Source organism: Mobula hypostoma, chromosome 24 (assembly GCF_963921235.1).
Source record: "Mobula hypostoma chromosome 24, sMobHyp1.1, whole genome shotgun sequence".
In the NCBI taxonomy this organism is placed as follows: domain Eukaryota; kingdom Metazoa; phylum Chordata; class Chondrichthyes; order Myliobatiformes; family Myliobatidae; genus Mobula; species Mobula hypostoma.
This window is the reverse complement of record NC_086120.1, coordinates 1,345,467-1,365,907: the sequence shown is the minus strand read 5'-3', so window position 1 is coordinate 1,365,907 and position 20,441 is coordinate 1,345,467. Positions and strand designations below refer to the sequence as shown.

Sequence of the window (20,441 nt, the reverse complement as noted above, 5' to 3'; positions counted from 1 at the left end):
CTGGGGAGTGGGCAGCGGGAAATAGAGATAGGGGAAGGGAATTACCGGAAGTTGGAGAATTCTATGTTCATACCAAGGGGCTGGAGACTACCTAGACGGTATACGAGGTGTTGCTACTCCAACCTGAGTTTAGCCTCATCATGGCAGTAGAAGAGGCCATGTATGGACATATCCGAATGGGAGTGGGAAGCAGTGTTGAAGTGGGCAGCTACCGGAAGATCCTGTCTGTTGTGGCAGACACTACTTTCTTTAAGGAATGAGTCAACAATTCATTACCAGTGTCAACATAAAGCAACAACATAGGATTGCATTATTTCAAAAGAGACAAAAGGGTACAATAATATTTAAGAGACATGTAGACATAAATAGTTAGGAAAGGGTTAGAGAGAAATGAGCCAAATACAGACAAATAGAAATAGTTTAGGAAGACACTTTGGTCACCCTGATAAATCAGGCAGAAGGATCTGTTTCCATGTCTTATGATTCTGTGACAGCTAGTAGTGAATTTGCCAGTTTCCAAAGAATTAGAGTTGCTCTCCATTATTTTCCCAACCAATTCAAATTCCCAAATACTAAACAACCAGAAATCCACCCCCTTCTTCATTCACCATCCTCGGCCTGTCTCCAACCTTCAAACACCAGACTTCTGAAGCAATCTCCTTCCCACAGGTTGCAAAACCCTTCCCCTTTACCCTCCTAGTGTTTTCCTCATCTTCATTCACTCCCTCCTTGTTCACCCCTATCTCAGTTCTCTCCCACCCTTACCGACCACAGCCCCACAATCACAGGCCCCAATGACTACAACCCCTACTAGTGCCCCATGGTAGTGCCCTACCGTACTGACCCCAGACCCCTTCCAATACCACATATTTCACCCTTCCCTCCAGAAGGAACCCACTGACCCCCAAATCATCCAACACACCAATAACACCTACTTCCATCATAAATTTTTCCAATTTACGCCCCTTCCCTGTACATCCGAGTTCCCTTCCAGCCCTATTGACTGTATCCCCCACCGACTACGGACCCCTTCCAATACAACAGAACCACCCCTCCCCCACTCTCACAACAGCCCTCGCTCTTTTCACCTGTCGGAGCCTTTCAATCAGAACACTTTTGTTTCCACTGGTGTCCAGGCTCCTCCTCTTGAGCTCGGCTTTCAGATCCACCACCCTAAGCTCGGTGATCCCACGCACGCCACCCTCACCAGCTACCCCGCTCTCCTCCGCCATTGCCGGTCCCTCAGATATTGCGCGATTGCAACAAGATGGCGCCCCCCTCGCCACGCATGCGCTGTAAAGTGATCGCCAGTGCGCTTGCGCCGGTGTGAGCTGTCGTGGGCGCAGAGCGGGAGAGCTGAGGTGGATGCGGAGGTTCGTTAGTCATCCTCTGAAAAACTACCTGTCAGGTGCGTCCCCAACCTTCCCCGTGTGATTTTTTTTGTATTTGAAAGATCCACCCTAATCCTCTTAAGGGTAAAACTCTCTGCTGATCAGTGTCTGAACGGTTATTCCTCGCGCCCAGTGCTGGAGAGTCAATCTGGTCTCCAACATTTTATTTTTGAGAAATTTGAAAGGAAAATCAGATTCAGGCTTAACATCACTGATACGTCATGAAATTTGTAAGACAGGTAGCATCTATGGAGGGCAATAAATAGTCGACGTTTTTGGCCGACTTAACTGAGTTCCTTGCTCAAGATTTTCAGCATCTGCAGTCTTTTGTGTACTGTGACATTTCTTGTTTTGTGGCAGCAGTACTGTGCAAGACAGAAGTTACAGATATATGATTCCCCATCATATAAGAAACATAGAAACTAGCAAAAGTCAGTTGGTCCTTTGAACCAGCTGCACCCATTCCAATATGACCCAAGTTCAGTATCCTGTGCCTATTTTCTGTACCTTGATCACTTTTGCCTTTAATACTGTACCAAGTTCATTGAATACTTTTAAGATTTGGCTCAACTGCTTCACAGTGAAAAAAATTCTCCTCGTATCAGTCTTAAATGGCATCATCATGTAATAGTTGGTCTCTGGTTCTGGGAAGATCTTCCCTATAACTAAATTTATCCACTCCTGTCAAGATTTCTGACTTTCATTGAGTACTCCTCTCATTATTCTGAACTCTGATGAACATAATCCCAGTCTCACCTCAATATCAAATCTGATTGCAGAGCATTTTAGGTTTAATAAGCAGAATCAAAAAGAAAGGGTATCCATTTCAGTGCATATGGCTGAATTGAAGAGTTTGAGCATCGTCAGTTTGGTAATGGGCTTAATAATGCACTCAGAGATTGTTTAATTTGTGGAAACTTACCACAAAGCATTTAGAAGTGGCTCTTAACTGAAGTACAACTGACATCTAAAAGAGCAGTTGAAATTGCTGTATCAATGGAAACAGCAGACGCAGTTGAGTTACAGTCAGGAATGAAAATGAGCATGAACAAAATTGCAATGTTTAAACATAAACCTGCCTGGCCAAACAGATTGTGTTACTATTGTGGCAGGAGTTATAAGACCAATGCAGGGTTAAAGGTGAAACTTGCAGAAAATGCAACAAAGTAGGACACATACAAAGAGCATGTCAGAGCAACAAAAATAAGTGAACTGCACAGGGAAGAGAAAAGGCTAAAAGGTCAAGTTGCAATTTTGAAAAGTTCACAAATCTGCATGCTGTTGATGAAAAATCTGATGATGTGAGTGACACAGGACTGAGTAACCTTAAGATCTACAGTGTGAAAGTAACAATAGACCAGCAATATGGCTTACCCCAGAAATGAATGGAAAATTAATTTAAATGGAATTGGACACCAGCTCTGTTGTTTCAGTCATTCCATAAAATAAGTTTGAATGCTATTTCAGAGATGCTGACTGAAGCCTGCTGATACGCAAATATGAACTGAGACTGGAGAAAAGATAACTGTGGGGATGACATTTGTAACAATGAAATACAACAACCAACTAGCCACATTAGGGCCAGCATTATCAGGGAATGATTGGTGTGACAACTATAACTTGATTGGAGATCCAGCCACCATTTGTATGCCGCATCCCCTGCAGTGAAGCCAAATGAAAGCAAACTATGAAAGGTACTGGATGTATTCAAGGATGGCATTGGAAAACTCAAACATATCAAGGGTAAAATAGTGTTAAATGAAAATGCCACAATCAAGTTTTGCAAATCACATCTGATTCCTTAGACCATCTGACAGTGAGCTAAATCGCATGGAGCTGAAGGAATACTTTCCAAGGTAGAGTGGAGCCATGGGCAACGCCAATGGCCCCTGTGGCCAAGAAGAATGGATCTGTCAGGATCTGTGATGATTGTAAGGTCACCATCAAAATGGCACTGAAAGTACATCAATACCCTCTGCCCAGGATAAAGGTATCTCCGCAAACCTATTCTGGAGGGAAACACCAACAAAGTGGACTTAGCTGAGGCCTATCTACAGATGGAAATGGAAGAAGAGTCCAAAGTGCTTCTCACCATAAACACTCACAAAGGGCTTTATCACTATAATAAGCTTATTTTTAGAGTAGCATCTATGGAATAGTTTCTGCAAGGCTGCCCAGGCACTCTGTGTTACCTGGATGACATCATTGATACAGGTAAAGATCAAGGTGATGCCAGCAAACAACGATTCCTCAGCAGCATCTTCCAGATAGTCAATCATTTCAGTTTTCAAAATCAATAAGTTCAGGCCATGATAGATCCTCAGAGATGTTGATACCTGGTAACTTGAAATAGCTCACCCGTTCTACTTCTAATCTCTTGATGATGACTGGTGTGTATACTCTCATCTTACCCGTTCCGAAGTCCAGAATCAATTCTTTGGTCTTACTGATGTTGAGTGCAGGGTTGTTGCTGTCCTGTGTGCCCTCTCATCACCATCTGAAATTCTGTCAACAATAACTTTGTCATCATCAAATTTATAGATGGTATTTGAGCTGAGCCTAGCTACAAGGTGTAGAGCAGTGGGTGAAGCACACATCCTTGAGTTGTGCCAGTGTTGAATATCAGCAAGGTGAAGATGTTATTTCTGAAAGGCATAGACTGTGATCTTCCAGTGAGGAAGTCAAGTATTCAATTGCAAAGGGATGTATAGCTTTTTAAAGATTTTTGATCAGATCTGTAGGAGTGATTGCATTAGGGGTAGTGGAGGTATAATTTGTCCATTTGTGTTGATCACCCCATCCTTGACTAAGCTGTTCCACTATGAACACGATCTGTTATGACACCCTTGTGCCTGTTTTTGTGTTCTATTGCTGAGCAGCAGAGAACCATCTGATTGGCCTATCAGAGTTCTGTTTGGGAACTAGTTGACTTGATCAGCATTTCTGATCTGGCTATTGTTCACGATTGCACTTAATAAAAAAAACACTGAGCTGCAGTCAATAAACAGCAGCTTGACATAAGTATTAGTATTGTCTGAGAGATCCAAGGCCTTGTAAAGACCTATTGGGTCGATAGGAAAATTGCAGTGGTCCAGGTCCTTGACTAGACAGGAGTTAATTCTGACCATAACCAACCTCTCAAAGCACATCATCACCATAGATGTGAATAACAGTCGTTAAGGCAGCTCAGACTGCTCTTCTATGTTTGTTGCCCTTTTGAACAGATGTGAACTTCCAAATGTAGCAATAAGAGATTGAAAACATCACACACCCGCCCATTGGTTAGCACAGGTTTTCAAAGCCCTACCCGGTACACCATTGGGGTCTGTCCCCTTGCAAGAGTTCACCCTCCTGAAACACGTTCAGAGACACTCAGAACTGTAGATTGGGAAGAAATGCCAATGAACAAAGCAGTGTGAGAAGGCTTTCAAAAAGTTAAAGGAAATGGTGACGTCAAATACTGTATGCACACATTATAATCCACATCATTAAGTGAAGCTTTCCTGTGACGCCTCACCTTACATTATAATTGCAGTCAGGTCACATGTTAAGAGTGATGGAAGTAAATGCCCCACTGCAAAGAAATTACGCACAGATTGGTAGGAAGACCTTCAGTCTGGTTTGGGGTGTAAACCCTTTTAACCAATACTTGTATGGGTGAGAGTTTACCCTTGTTTATCGATCATCAGCCATTAATATCCATTTTCTATCCACAGAAGGGTGTTCCACTAACAGCAGCAGCACAAATGCAGAGATAGGCTGTTTCTAGGAGGATACGAAGATTGAATTCAAGAGGACAACTAATCATGGAAATGCTGATGTCCCATTTACCCTTGACAAAGGAAATACCAGAAAAATTTACAAAAAAAAGGACACTTCTCGTGAACATATTCCATATGAAGGACATATTCTCCATAACGCAAATCGAAACTCTCCCTATTTTGTTAGAGATGATCTAAAGGGAAACTGGAAAAGACCCCACACTGTCCCAGGTCTACATGGCAATCCAAAATGGCTGGAATATGTAGCAGAAACTCCAATTCCTCCATTTTTACCAGCACCGGGATGAACTTGCCTTGTGTTGGGATTGAGAATTATTGTACCATTCAAGCTGAGCATTAATGTGTTAGAGGAGCCATGTGCCAGTCATCCAGGCATTGTGAAAAAAAAGGCATTGGCTCAAAGTTTCATCTGATGGCCTGGGATAGATTAGCAACTGGAGCAGTCTGTTCGGGATGCCAACACATGCAGAAGATGCCAAAAACAGCAACTCTCCATCCCTGGGAATGGCCTGCATAATCCTGGCAGAGGATACATGTAGATTTTGCCAGACATGGGCACAGATTTCTTCGTGGTAGTGGATGCAGCTGCAATGTGGCCAGAAGTGTTCCCAATAGCCTTCACCAGAGCCTCACACACTGTCGATGTGTTGAGAAGCCCATTCTCAAGGACTGGTGTTCCAGAACACTTAGTCAGTGACAATGGACTACTGTTTGTTGCAGAACCATTTCAGTCATTCCTAAAAAAGAATGTAATAAGACATTTTACATATGCTACCACACCATTCAGCTACAAACAGCTTGATGGAAAGATTTGTCCAGAGTCTAAAGAAAGCAATGTCAGCACATCACACTGCACAGACATTGAATCAGAAGGTCGCCAATTTCCATATCACAATGCGGCACACTCCATAACCAACAACTCACCAGCTATGCTGTTCTTGGATCTTGTCACTCCCAATATCAGAAGGTGTATGCAGGACAAACAGCTGAGAGTTCGACAAACAAAAAGGTTCGATGTTTCACTCCTGGACAAGCAGTCCTGGCAAGGGACTACAGAAATGATCAAAAGATGGTATTCTGAAATATTAAGGACAGAACTGGACCACTCTCCTACACAGTGGAGATTGTGTCTGGTGTCATCTAGAGATAACACATCGATCAGTTGAGAAGAGCAGAGGAAATTGCTAGAGAAGGAAGGTGGCCAGAGCTCCCAGAACCAGTTCCTGCATTCCCAGTGTCAACTCCTGCACTACTACAGAGGTGGCCCCAGAACCCGAGATTGTTTCACTGCCTCAAATCTCAGCTGCCACACAAGAGTGGCATCCCTTGTCAGGAAAGATGTTATCCACAAGAGTAAGAAATACTGCCCTGTGATTAAATCTTTAGGACCGAATGAGACAATTTAAAATTTACTGTGCTGTGGATGTCTGTCGAGTAATTGTATATAGTTGAGGTGCATTCTCTATTGAATCGGAATTTATTGGTGACCGTTCGTCAATGGAACTAGGTTAGGAAATTCACATGCAACTCGTAATTAATCGAAGCTCACACTTTATTATCTGTGTACAAACAACAATGTGACTATGTTGACCCCGGGCCAACAGCTTAGAACATGAATTCTACTGTCCCCACTACACCAGTACTCACTCAGACCAATTTTCCAATTTATAACACCAAAATAGGGGATATCCTTTGGCCAGATCAGACATCCCACCTCTCCCGGAAGTTCCGGGAGCCTCCCGCATATTAATAGTGGCTCCCTGATGCCCGCAAATTATATACAATATCCCGGAAATGAATTTTTTTTTGAGAGAGAGAGCGAGAGTGTTCCAATAAAAGAAAATATAAAACGTACGTCACCCCAGACTACCCTAAAGTGTACCTCTGCCTAATAGGGATCAAAAATAATGACAGTGTTCCTCGCTGCACTGTTTGCAACAGTGACTTTTCTATTGCCCATGGTGGGTTAAGACTGTAAAGGACATGTTGAGGTGAGTTTAACAGGTGTCATTCGTTCATTAGTATAGCTAATGTTATTTAAACTAGCTGGCTAGCTGCTAAGGAGCTACTCTATTGCAGACATCCCACCTCTTCCGGAAGTCTCCCACAAATTGATGGTGCTACCTCCCTGAATGAGTTTTTGCAGGGTGAGATGTCTGCCAGATGATTGATCCTTTCTTCACCCAGCCCCTGGCATGGGGGTTCTTCCTTGCAACGGTGGGTCTCTTGTGAAAGTTATCACTGATAGCACACTTGAACTGTCCACTTTTATATTTGTTCCTTACCAATTCAAATATTGTATTCCAGTGTCATTGGCATCTGATTGACCTTTAACACCTTTTTAATTGGTTCTGCTCCATGCCAGCATCCATTTATTGCCCCCTTCCCAGCAAGTGGCAGTTGGTAATTTCTGGCTCTTTGTTCTGTTCAGTAACCAGCACAAATCACTCCAGGCAGGCACCAACCCCAACATTCACAAACCTGCATGCTATGTTATATCAAAGAGCACCTCACAAGTAACATCTCATTTGGAAATTATCTCCAGTCCAGCAGATTACCTGGAGCATCATTGTATCTACTTTAAAACACAGAAAGCAAAGCAACTCCATCTCACAAAATGGAGGATGTAAAACGGTTCCACAAAAGGGTAGCCTCCATTTCCAGGCACATGGCAGGAACAAAGACAATTGATCTGTCTGCATCCACGGTCCTTGACGCATTCGAGTTCAACGCTTTCTTCCATATTTTAAATCCATCATGCCCAACGTTGTAGCTAAGCAGGGAGGAATGTTGTGTATTTAAATTTTGGTAATATTTGAGTAATCTTGTAAATATATTGTTTGATAAAGCATTCTCTGTCGTTTATATAATTTGTTATGTAAAAACTCGTGAATTGCATACGTCATGACGCTATCACGTGATATGTGCACACCTCGCTTAAAGTAAAACATAAAGTTAGACTCACATTCCCGCCTCCGTATTTTTCTTGCAATTAGTTAAATGTTTTTAAAGTTACAAATAACAAGGACCGGAGCTAATATTCAAGGTGTGATATCACTGAGAGCTGCCCAATTTCAGTAAGACACCATTTCCGTTCCTGCACGAATCCTTTCACCATTTGCCTTCTTAACCACGAGCTTCAGCAGCATGTTTACTTTCATCCACTGATATACAAGAGCATGCACTTTCCCTTTCCCCATTCAGATAATCTCTGACATCCGCCATCCATTTGCCTAATCATTCCACCAATCTAAATAATTCTACGGCCCCTCTGCATCTTCAAAGTTTGTTTACCACCCTTCTTGTATCAGTTATCAATTTAGAGAAACTGTAGAATAGAACAAGTAAGGCGTTTATGTTTAATGAAACCTGGAACATATTTCACTGCTGAACTTCAAAACCGAAACACGAAAGCGCGCTAAAACTCCTTACATAACTGGGTCATCAGGTCAGACCAGCCTCTTAAAGCGAAACCTCTACACAACGTCGGTGGTTGTACATTTCTCTCGATTACGTTACCCTCCACAGCGCCTCCCCCAGAATTCACTAAAACCGGCATCGTGAGCCTGTCTGGAGCTCGAACCAGCCGCCCAGCTCGGGTCCTGTGTTCAGGGGTGGAGGAACAGCAGGTGCCTCTGGCTCATCCAGAGGTGCGTGTACACGATCATGGTCATGTTGTGACCCCAGGGGCATGGCCACAGAATGGCATGCTCCAAATCTTGATGGGCTGTTCAGATTTACCCCTCTTATCTATGATGAAAGTCTTTTCTCCCAGGTCCAAAACGCAGAACGGGCCATCGTAAGGAGCCTAAAAAGGGATGTTAGTGTGCATCGTGGCAGACGAAAACAAACGAGGCGGAATGTAGGTCAACAGGAACCCAAGGGTACTGTACGCCATGATGGGAGGTAGGAAAAGGTGAAAAGGAATTTAATTTACTAAGGAGGGTGGAACATTGTTGAGAGGCTGATCAGGTAGTCGTGGCATCACCTGGCACTCGTAACGGCTGCCCGTAAACCAGCTGAGCCGTGGACTACTGCAAGTCCTCTTTTGGAGCTGTTCTGATCCCCAGCACGACCCATGGGAACAACACTCATCGGTCGGGGAAGCCCTCAGAGCAGCCTTGAAGGAGCGGTGAAACGGTTTTCATAGGCTATGGAACTGCGTGGTGTGATGTAGCCTAACGCCGAGGTTCTGGGCCACCGCAGCACAGAGACACGGTCAGGGGAAATATAAGATGGGGTGCCAAACAGAGCAACACAGGTGTGGTGAACACCCGAGCCACGTACGACGACCACTGACTATCTGGTGGTACGGTCCACCATGGTACGGAGGTGAGTGAAACCGCGGGAGGAGGGAAGTCCACTGTAACGTTCCCCTGTTGACTCTCTTGTAGGGGTGTCGGGGAAGCAACATAAAACCACGTCCACCCTCAGCGTTGTGTTTGTTTGTGACGGGAAAAGGACAGGGCAGACACAGCGGTCCTACTTGCAGTATAGTTACAGTATTTTTACACGTATTTACAAGTGATCCAGGGAGGAATCCAAAAGCCAGATTCTTCAATACGAAAATACAGGTCAGAGCACGAAGACTACAAGTTTGTGAATAGGGAAACTAGCGCAATTCTTTTACAACGGCTGCTCGCTGTCTCTCTCTTCTGCCGCTTCCCGGATGCCGGCTTCTTGAAATTGCGCTCTCCAATCCTGATTGGAGCCGTCCTGACAATGAGGCACGACTAAGCAGCGCTCTAAACTGAGATGGACAGCGGCCCGGCACACCTAAATCAAGGAGGGAGGGACGGAGAGACAGGGAGAGGGAGAGAGAACGAAAGAAAAAAACATGGGCACGCAGTACGCACGCTCGTAACACCGCAATCAAAACAACAAACTTGTCTCGACTTTACAACAAAAATAACGCTAACTCACGGACTGAGACCTGCCAAGGCTCCCTTTCTTTGTAACGAATGTCAATATTATAATTTTGAGCAATCAAAGAGCAGCGCATAAGGCGTTGGTTCTCGTTCTGCACACGAGAGAAAGATAAATAAACTGTGGTCTGTGTATACTACTACTGGGAGAGAGCCGGAACCTACGCAAACTACAAAGTTTTGAAATGCAAGCACAGAGATAAACATTCCTTTTCTATGGTGGAGTAGTTACAATAGTCAGGCTCGGCAGACTTCATTCCGGTCCAAAAGAAATGGCATAAAATGTAGTCAACAGGAATTCTGCAGATGCTGGAAATTCAAGCAACACACATCAAAGTTGCTGGTGAACGCAGCGGCCAAGCAGCATCTCTAGGAAGAGGCGCAGTCGACGTTTCAGGCCGAGACCCTTCGTCAGGGCTAACTGAAGGAAGAGTGTAGTTATACGTTTTAGTAACACCCAGGTGTCCCGCGAATGTTTTGGTTGTGCGCTAACTGTCGGTATATGGTAGGTGTCACAATCTGAAAGACAGCACACCCCAGCCCAAGCTTTCCGATACATCTGGCACCCGCATGCCACTTTCCTCTTGGTAAGCACCCTTTTCACCCCTGACTGTATCGCCCTCCCTCGCAGCAGACCAACACCAAGCTGGGGAAGGATCTGTCAGCTGAGCCGCTATGAGCGGCCGGCAACTCAGGCATCGCACTACCCGCTGGAATTTCCTTCGGACCCTTCACTGCAGAGTTCGGCGCTATCGGAGCCCCTGCGACTGAGCCAGGTTGAAGAGGCACAAAGAAGGAGAGGTTCACTGCATCTTCAAGTCTGAGGGTCTGAGCACGAGTCGTCAGGCAGGCAGGAAACACGGAGGGGAAATCACGAACAAGCTCCTCATTCCGGGTTTGATCCAAGGGTGTAGCTGCCACCTCTGGCTATGGCGGCACCTTCCTACCAGGTAGGTTATTGCCCAGGATGAGGGTGACCCCTCTGGCTGGTAGCGAAAGCCTTACCCTGACTGTGACGAACCCACTCATTAGTCTGACTGTAAATGGATCGTGTGTAGGGGCATTTTAAACACTCGATCTGAATTCGCTACAATGAGACATGTGACCCAAACGTGTCCTCAGGCAAAAGCAGCGCATCAGAGAGGATACGAGACTTGGCGGCAGTATCGCGCAGCACGGTTACCGGAACCTGTTCACCGGGCTTACCAGAAACTAGCCCATGAAATCAGAATGGCGTATAGTAGGACCAGGCTTGGATCCTATATCAGCTGAAGCCATAGGAACACCACGGACAGTTTCTCCACATTTGAAACCACATTGAAACTGGCCTGACTGCAGCCGCTGCCGTTTATGCCTCAGGATCATGCAATCCGCCATTAAGTGACCCGCCTTGTGACAATAAAACACTTACGCTCTTCCTTAGAACGAGGTGGTTCCTGTAGGTCATTATAGCCGAAAGTGGTAATGAAGATAAGCTCTCAATACTTATTAAATGCTCCCAGTGGCGTGCACCTCAAATAGCCTCTGACCACCAAGTCCAGTCCCTGGCGTTCACGTGTGGCTGAGTTTCTACTGACAGGAGAAGGGGCAAAGGCCGGTTACTGGCATCTTCAAAACCAATTGCTTTGGGCAGATGGGGCTCGTTTGTCCTGGTTGGCAGTTCATCTCAGAGAAGGGAAACTCTGATCTCAAGCCTCCGCTGCTTTAATGTTATACCCATTCATGGGGAAGGCTTCAGGGGCAATTCCCGAGGAAAGTATCTGGAGCAGGAGTCCTGAAGGCAGTCAACGCTGACTGGCAACTCCTGCATCGCTGCCGATACCAAACCGTATCAGCCTTTGCCGTTCCTTTCGCCTCATCAGATGCGTCGAGAGGGGGTGCTTGCTACATGGGCACCATTGCTCTCCATATCGTACTGCCCAAGATTGAGTATATAGTCAGCTAGGACACAACATTCATGGTCAACGCTGACTGACAGAGGCTTCACTCACTCATTAGACCGAGGTGCAGTAGAAGGAGGCTGTTTCTCAGTGACATTGACCCCCTTCTCACTGCCCTAAGCTACTGCACGGTCAGACGCAAATACATTCTTGTTTGTAAGGCTAAATTGATCCGCTTTCACATTGGCTTGAGACAAGGAATGTACTTCCTGTTCACTGAGGTACAGAATAACACCATCAGGTAAACAGGTTTTAAAGTCCTTCAAAATTATCATCTTCCAAAGAGAAGCAAATTTGTCACCCTATTTGACATGCACCATTTATCAAAGAGATGGCCCTTCTCCCTTGCAAACTCAAGTTGTGGTCTGAGTTGTGATCTTTCTATAAGAGCTAGGAACCAGCTTGAGCTGGGAAACACAGAATAATGGGTGGATCTTCATTGATTCTGGTAGAAGCAATCTATATCAGTCCTTGTTGACCACCTTTTCCACTACAAATGGTCCCACATAGCGCGATACCAATTTGCGGCTATTGACTTTCAGGGGAAGATCCTTTGATGCCAACCAGATCTCCTCTCCTGCCTTAACAGTTAGCAGAGCTGATCAGCCTGCTGGGCACGTTGTTTCTGGGCACACAGCCAAGAAGCCCTGGCTCGTCTCCAGGTGCACTTGTAATGCTGGATCAACTGTTCAGTAGCAGGAACTGCTACATCAATCTCCTGGTCAGGGAAGAGCAGGGGCTGGAATCCCTTTTGGCATTCAAAGTGGGACATACTCATAGAGAATGACTGGAGGTTATTGAGGATGATCTCTGCCCAAACCAATTGTGAGCTCCAGGACATGCGGTTGAAAGAGGCACGACAGTGCAGGTTGTCTCCAACCCCTGGTTCACTCTCTCAGTCTGGCCATTGAATTGGGGGTGGAGATCAGATGGGAGGCTGGCCATGGCTCCTACTAGAGAGCAGAAAGCCTTCCAAAAGTGGGAAGTGAACTGAGGTCCATGATCAGATGCTATGTCCTGAGGGAAGCCATGGAGCTAGAACACATGTTGAACCATGAGTGTGGCAGTCCCTTGAGCCAATGGAAGCTTAGGGAGGGCAATGAAGTGGGAGGCCTTGGAAAATCAATCCACAACAATCAAAATAGTACTGTTCCTATTTTGCCACCCCAGAAGAGGATAAAGCTAAGACATGTTACCAGAGCCTCCATTGTCAATCATCTAGGAGGGATGATCCTCTATCATGTTTTAAGGATAGGTGGACAGGTTTGTGGGTATAAAAATGGATCATCCCCAGGAAGAGCTGAGATATACCAGGCTACTCCACTAAGCAAGGGATTTTTAAATGTTTACTGGTCACAGTTGAGGTCCAGATGACTGGTGGACAGTAAGTATTATTTGTTATTCAACACGGGCAGTGAGGATAAGCTTATCCTTGTCAAATAATATTTGCTGTCCAGCAGTCATCTGAACCCCATCTGTGACCAGTAAATATTTAAAAATGTCTACCGGTTTCATTCATTGGTTTTGAAATTATTAGAAAAAGTGCTGGGAGACGGTATTAATCTGCACTTGGAAAGGTGTGAATTGATCAGGAATAGTTCCAGGTCTGACAAGGCCCCACATGGAAAGCTGGTTCAATAGGTTAGAGCCCATGGGACCCAGAGTTTTCTTTGTCATTAGAGGCCAAGAGTGACAGTGAAGGTTGCTTTTTTGATTGGCAGTGTGTCACTTAGTGGTAATAGTGGTAGATGGAATTGAATCCCAGTAAATGTGAGGTGATGCACTTTGGAGTAATGTGGTTTGATCGTATACCATGAATTGCAAGCCTATGCTTTTCAGTAGCAGGAAATTTGCCACTCTCACCTGGTGTGGTCAAAATGTTACTCCAGACACATCCCACACAATTGACTTTTTAATGGTCTCTGAAATAGCTTAGGAAGTCTACACACAAAATGGTGATGGAACGCAGCAGGCCAGGCAGCATCTATAGGAAGAAGTACAGTCGACGTTTCGGGTCGAGACACTTCGTCAGGACTAACGGAAAAAAGAGATAGTAAGAGATTTGAGAGGGGTAGGGGGAGAATCTAAATGATAGGAGAAGGCAGGAGGGGGAGGGATGGATCTAAGAGCTGGGAAGTTGATTGGCAAAAGGGATAATATTTATTTAGTTATTTATTCTCTCATTCCCTCTCACAATAACTCCTTGCCTGTTCTCCATCTTCCTCTGGTGTTCCCTTCCCCCCTTCTTTCTTCCAAGGCCTTCTGTCCTATGATACTCCCCCTTCTCCAGCCTTGTATCCCTATTGCCAAACAACTTCCCAGCTCTTGGCTTCATCCCTCCCCCTCCTGTCTTCTCCTATCATTTTGGATCTCCCCCTCCCCCTCCCCCTCCCACTTTCAAATCTCTTACTATCTCTTTTTTCCATTAGTCCTGACAAAGGGTCTCAGCCCGAAACGTCGACTGTACTTCCTCCTATAGATGCTGCCTGGCCTGCTGCATTCCACCAGCATTTTGTGTGTGTTGCTTGCATTTCCAGCATCTGCAGATTTTCTCATGTTTAGGAAGTATACTTTGTATCAGAAGAAGAATTAGCCAGGACAGACGACCTGGCATCAACTCAGATAGGGATGTAGTGTATTTAATATTACAATAATAGTTGAGTAATTTTGTAAATATATTTTTAATTAAGCATTCTTTGTGGTTTCCTTCATTCATTAAGAGTTACTGTACAAATAACATGAATGGCATACATCATTATGCCACCTTGTCATATGTGCATGCCTCACTGAAATAAAACTAAACATACATGAGTTATTCTGGCTTCTGTGTTCTTTTTTCAATAAACCTTATGATTTGGAGTTACAAAATGCAACAATTGCAATGAGGTAGTTTAAAAATGAACCCGGGACTGCCAACCTGTAGAAGTGCAGCATGTTTTTTTCTTAAAAAGGAGACAGAGTTGACTGAGTTAAAACAAAAAGGCAAAAAATGCTCAAAATTCATGGGTTCATAAACAGTGCATACTGGATAATAATAACAATTTTTTTTTTAAATACAGAAATGGCTGACTACATTGGAAAGTTAGACACGTCTGATGACTGGGTGATATATACTGAACAAACTGAGTAGTAATTTGAAGCAAATTAAATATCCAGTTTTGCTGAGGACAATAGGTGGAAAAGCAGAAGGTTTGCTTAGAAGTTCAACTGTTCCAACCAAACCAGCCAAAATGAGCTTTATTGATGTCATGAACATAATGCAAGAACATTTACAACTGAAAGCATTGTTGATTGCAGAACAGTTTAGTTTCATAAGCGGAACCAAAAGAAAGGGGAATCCATTTCAGATTATGTGGCTGAATTGAAGAGATTGACCAAGCATATAATGGGCCTAATGACTCACTGAGAGTTCATTTAGTTTGTGGAACCTTACAAGAAAGCATTCAAAAATAGCTTGTAACTAAAGCACAACTCACATTTGAAAGAGCAGTTGAAGAGCAGATTGAGTTGCAGTCAAGAAGGAAAGTGAGTGTGAACAAGATTGTAACCTAAACAGAAACTTGCCTGGCCAAACAAATTGTGTTACTATTGTGGCAGGGCCTCACATACACCAGACCAATGCAGGTTTAAAGGCAAAACTTGCAGAAAATGCAACAAAGTAGGACACAAACAAAGAGCATGTCAGGCAGACAAAAATAAAGGGACTGTATAGGGAAGAGATGAAGATAAAAAGAGAAGTTGCAGTTCAAAAGATCACCACTCTGCATGCTGTTGATGAAAAATATGATAATGATGAGAGTGAAATGGACAGGATAGCCTTGAGATTCACAATGTGAAAAACCAACAGGAAACAACCAGAGGTAAATGGCAAATTAATTAAAATGGAATTGGACACTGGCTTGGCTGTTTCAGTCAAAGTTTAAAATAAATTTGTTATCGAAGTACATATATGTTACCATAAACAATCCTGAGATTCATTTTCTTGTGGGAATACTGTTGTAATGTGAGCATTATTAATAGCAAGTTAATACTAATTAGGATAATAGGGGGGGGGTTTACTTCCGTCCTTTTTACCTCCAGTGTGCTTTGTATATAGTGTTCCTGCCGTGCCGTGTTTTGAAAGCCCCTGTATATACATAATGGTTTTAACATTTGAGATAAAGTTGTTTCTTTGGGCATGAAGTTGTCGAGTGTGCCTTTTTCAAGGTAGAAGTTACCACATATTTTTGGTGACGAGGTGAACTGGTTTTGTGGACGTGTCGGCATGTTTCGAACAGGAGCAGCAGCGCCGATAAGGGGCCTCATGTTCAGATGGCGACGTTTGGGACTATCGGTGAATTTGTGGAGTTAACGGAGGATTAGCCAGAGTATGAGGAAAGGTTGGGACACTTTTTCTGTGCTAATGGAACTACTGAGGAGGCTAAGAAGTGCTCTATTCTCCTGAGTGCATGTGGGGCGAAAACTTACAAGTTAATAAGGAATTTAGCCACACCATGGAAACCAGGGGACATTCCATATGACGAGCTGGTCAAGCTCGTGGGGAACCACTACAATACGAAACCTTCTGTGATAGTCCAACGGTGTAAGTTTCACAGCCGTTTCAGGAAGCCAGGTCAGTCTGTGGCCAATTTTGTGGCCGAGCTTCGGCAGCTGTCGGAGCATTGTGATTTCAGAGCGGTGTTGGATGACATGCTCCCTGATAGATTGGTATGCGGCATTAATAATGACGGCATAAAACGCCACCTGTTAGGGGAAACCCCACTGTTGACTTTCGAGAAAGCCTTAGAGATTGTCCAAGGCATGGAGATGGCTGCTAGTAATGTCAAGGATATCCGGAAAGGACACGGGGGGGTCACAGTCGGCGGCAGTGCACCAAGTCAGGAGGGAGACTGGTAATCAGGCAAAGCAGGTGGAATGTTTCCGGTGTGGAGGGTCGCACTATGCAAATGATTACAAATTCAAAGACACTGTCTGCCATGTTTATAGCAAAAAGGGACATTTAGCTAAAAAGTGCAGAGGTTCAAAGGGTAAGATTAAGCCTGGGCAGGGGAAAGCTCTACAGACTCAGGCAGCCACACGCCATCTAGAAGAGGCAGCGTGTGCCTACAACATGTTTGCAGTGGAAACAGATGAGGAACCACCTGAACCAAATTATGCCACAGTCACTGTCAGGGGAAAGGACATTAAGTTTCAGATTGATTCAGGGGCTACTGCATCGGTCATTCTACAGGAGGACATGGGGGTCCAACCTGCCTCCCATCAGACCATCAAAGTTCAAACTCAGGACCTATACGGGGCAGCCCATACCTCATTTAGGGGTGTTATATGTGGACAATTCAGCCGGGGGTCAGAAGGCTGAAGCCAGACTAGTGATAGCTAAGGGCAGGGGGCCCAGTCTTTTGGGTTGCGATTAGCTTTGCAAAATCTGGCTAAACTGGTATGATGCACACACGACGGAGGACATTCTGCAGTGGTACAGTGATGTTTTCGGGGACGAGCTGGGAACACTGAAGGGCATGACAGTGAAACTCCATGTCGATCCTGAGGCTACACCACGTTTTTTAAGCTCAGGTTGGTGCCCTATGCCATGAAAGCCAAAGTTGAGGAGGAGCTGGGACATTTACAGAGGCTGGGCATTATTGAGCCCATCCAGATTTCAAGGTGGGCGGCTCCCAATGTTCCAGTTTTGAAGGCAGACAAAACGGTGAGGATATGTAGGGATTATAAGCTTACGGTGAATCAGGTCTCCAGGCTGGAGGGGTACCCATTGCCACGAGTGGATGACCTGTTTGCGACCCTGTCAGGGCGTAAGCTGTTCACAAAGCTGGATATGAGCCATGCCTACGAACAGCTGCTGCTCGACGAGGATTGAAAGGAGCGCGTCACAATTAATATGCACAGGGGATTATTCAAGTACAATCGCCTGGTGTTTGGAGGTTTGGAGTGGCGTCCAGCCCTGCCATTTTTCAAAGGACAATGGACACTTTGCTGCAGGGTATTCCACAAGTAGCAGTGTACCTTGTTGATATTTTGATCACGGGGGCTACGGAGGTGGAGCATCTGGCTAACTTAGAACGGGTGCTGAAGAGGCTCTCAGATGTAGGGCTGTGGTTGAAATGCGGAAAATGTGTGTTCCTGGCATCGAGTGTGACTTACCTGGGACACAAGATCACAGCTGCGGGGTTTTGCCCTGTTGAGGACAAAGTGAGAGCTATTAAGGAGGCCCCAAGCCCTAAGACCATCACAGAACTCAGATCATTTTTGGGCATGGTGAATTATTATGGCAAGTTTCTTCCTGACCTCTCAAGGGTTTTGACCCCGCTGTATAAGCTGCTTCACAATGACACTACGTGGCAGTGGGGTGAAGAGCAGGAGAAAGCTTTCAAGGAAGTGAAAGAACTCCTCCACTCAGCGAAGCTGCTTGTTCACTATGACCCAGACAAGGAGATCACGCTTGCCTGCGATGCCTTGCCCTATGGAGTTGGGGCAGTTCTCTCACATGTAATGGAGGACCGTTCAGAGAAGCCTATTGGTTTTGCTTCACATACCCTGACAGCTGCAGAGAAGGGATATTCACAGCTAGACAAAGAAGGTCTGGCCATTGTTTTTGCGGTCAAACGGTTTCATCAGTACTTTTATGGATGCGTATTTACAATTTATACGGACCATAAACCACTGATGAGCCTGTTCAGTGAGACTAGATGCATCCCACCGCTAGCTTCAGCCAGGATACAGTGTTGGGCTCTTACATTTGTCAGCCTACCAGTATACAGTATAGTGTACAGAGTGGGTGGGGATAATGGAAATGCCAATGCACTGAGTCAACTACCTTTACCTGAGACACCTGTTACTACACATGTGCCTCCAGAGACTGTATTTACATTGGAGAGGCTGTCAGAGACACCTGTAAAGATGACCCAGATCAAGCAGTGGACAGAGAGGGACTCAGTCCTGTCCCAAGTCAAGACTTTTCTTTCACAAAGTTGGCCCAGAGTCATTGAAGGAGAGGAACTGAGGCCTTATGCCAAAAGCAAGACAGAACTCAGTCTGCAGGATGGCTGCATTTTCTGGGGGGCAAGGGTCATTGTGCCTCCCCCTGGCCGTTCACAGATTGTGGAGGAAATTCATGAGACTCATCCAAGGGTGTCTCGAATGAAAAGCCTTGCAAGATCCTACGTTTGGTGGCCAAGAATGGATCAGGATCTGGAGAACAAGGTAAAGTCATGCACGCAATGTCAGACTAGTCAGAATATGCCTCCACCAGCTCATTTGCATCCATGGGAGTGGCCAGACCACCCCTGGTCTAGACTAGATTTGGACTTTGCTGGCCCTTTTATGGGGCAGGTGTTTTTTGTAATGGTAGATGTGCTTTCTAAATGGATTGAAGCTCACATCATGAGCAACATCACAGCCCCCTCAACCACAGACAAACTCAGGCAAGTGTTTGCAGTCCATGGGTTGCCTGACACTCTGGTCACTGATAATGGCCTGACGTTCACCAGTGAGCTGTTCAGTGAGTTCATGCAGCAGAATGGCATTCATCACATTCGGACAGCCCCTTTCCACCCAGCCTCCAATGGCTTGGCTGAGCGGGCTGTTCAGAAAGTGAAAGAAGGCCTGAAGCGAATGACAGGGGACTCTCTTAGCATTCGGCTTTCACGTTTCCTGTTTAAATACTGCCTCATGCCACAGACTACGACTGCTCACACTCCAGCAGAGATGCTGATGGGGCATAGGCCCAAGTCAAGATTAGACCTGCTGTGCCCGGACAGGAAGGCAAAAGTGAGACAGACTATGGTGGAAGCATGTCCACCAGTGACTTTGCCAGAGGGAGAGACGCTGGCAGAGGGGTTGGGGTCCCCTGAAGAGGATGGACATTCCCACGCAGACACACAGACCCCTCTCATGCCCCCAACACCAGACCCACCCAAAACACCATCACCAGAGGTGCCTGCGAGGTCACCGGGGGTAGCACGCAGATCACAGTGCAATCGTAAACCTCCTGACAGACTGAATCTTTGATGGGACTTTTTTTTGTTGTTGTTAGATTGAATGTTGAATCTGTTATGTTTTCTAGATGTTTTTGTACTGATAAATTGTTGCTGAGTTTTAAGTTTTCAGGGGTACGCAAGTTAATAACACCACTGTTTTCATTTCCTGGTTTTTTACATTTGGGGATGTTGGATTTTAAAGGGGGAGAAGTGTTGTAATGTGAGCATTATTAAAAGTAAGTTAATACTAATTAGGATAATGGGGGGGGGGTTCTACTTCCGTTCTTTTTACTTCTGGTGTGCTTTGTATATAGTGTCCCTGCCATGCCGTATGGGTTGTAAAAGCCTCTGTATATACCTATCGGTTTTGACGTTCGAGATAAAGTTGTTTCTTTGGCATGAAGTTGTCGAG

General features: G+C 45.1%; 1 protein-coding gene across 4 annotated transcripts in view; it reads right to left on the bottom strand.

Moving 5' to 3' along the window:
- LOC134337584 (scaffold attachment factor B2-like) overlaps window positions 1–1,258 on the bottom strand; it is a 98,567-nt gene extending 97,309 nt beyond the window's left edge. For all 4 annotated transcript variants that reach the window (XM_063032733.1, XM_063032730.1, XM_063032732.1 and 1 more), the window contains exon 1: window positions 1,089–1,258. In XM_063032733.1, the coding sequence (XP_062888803.1) occupies window positions 1,089–1,232 (144 nt within the window). In that variant the 5' untranslated portion in view covers window positions 1,233–1,258. The remainder of the gene's footprint in view (window positions 1–1,088) is intronic.
- Window positions 1,259–20,441: the final 19,183 nt, after the last annotated feature.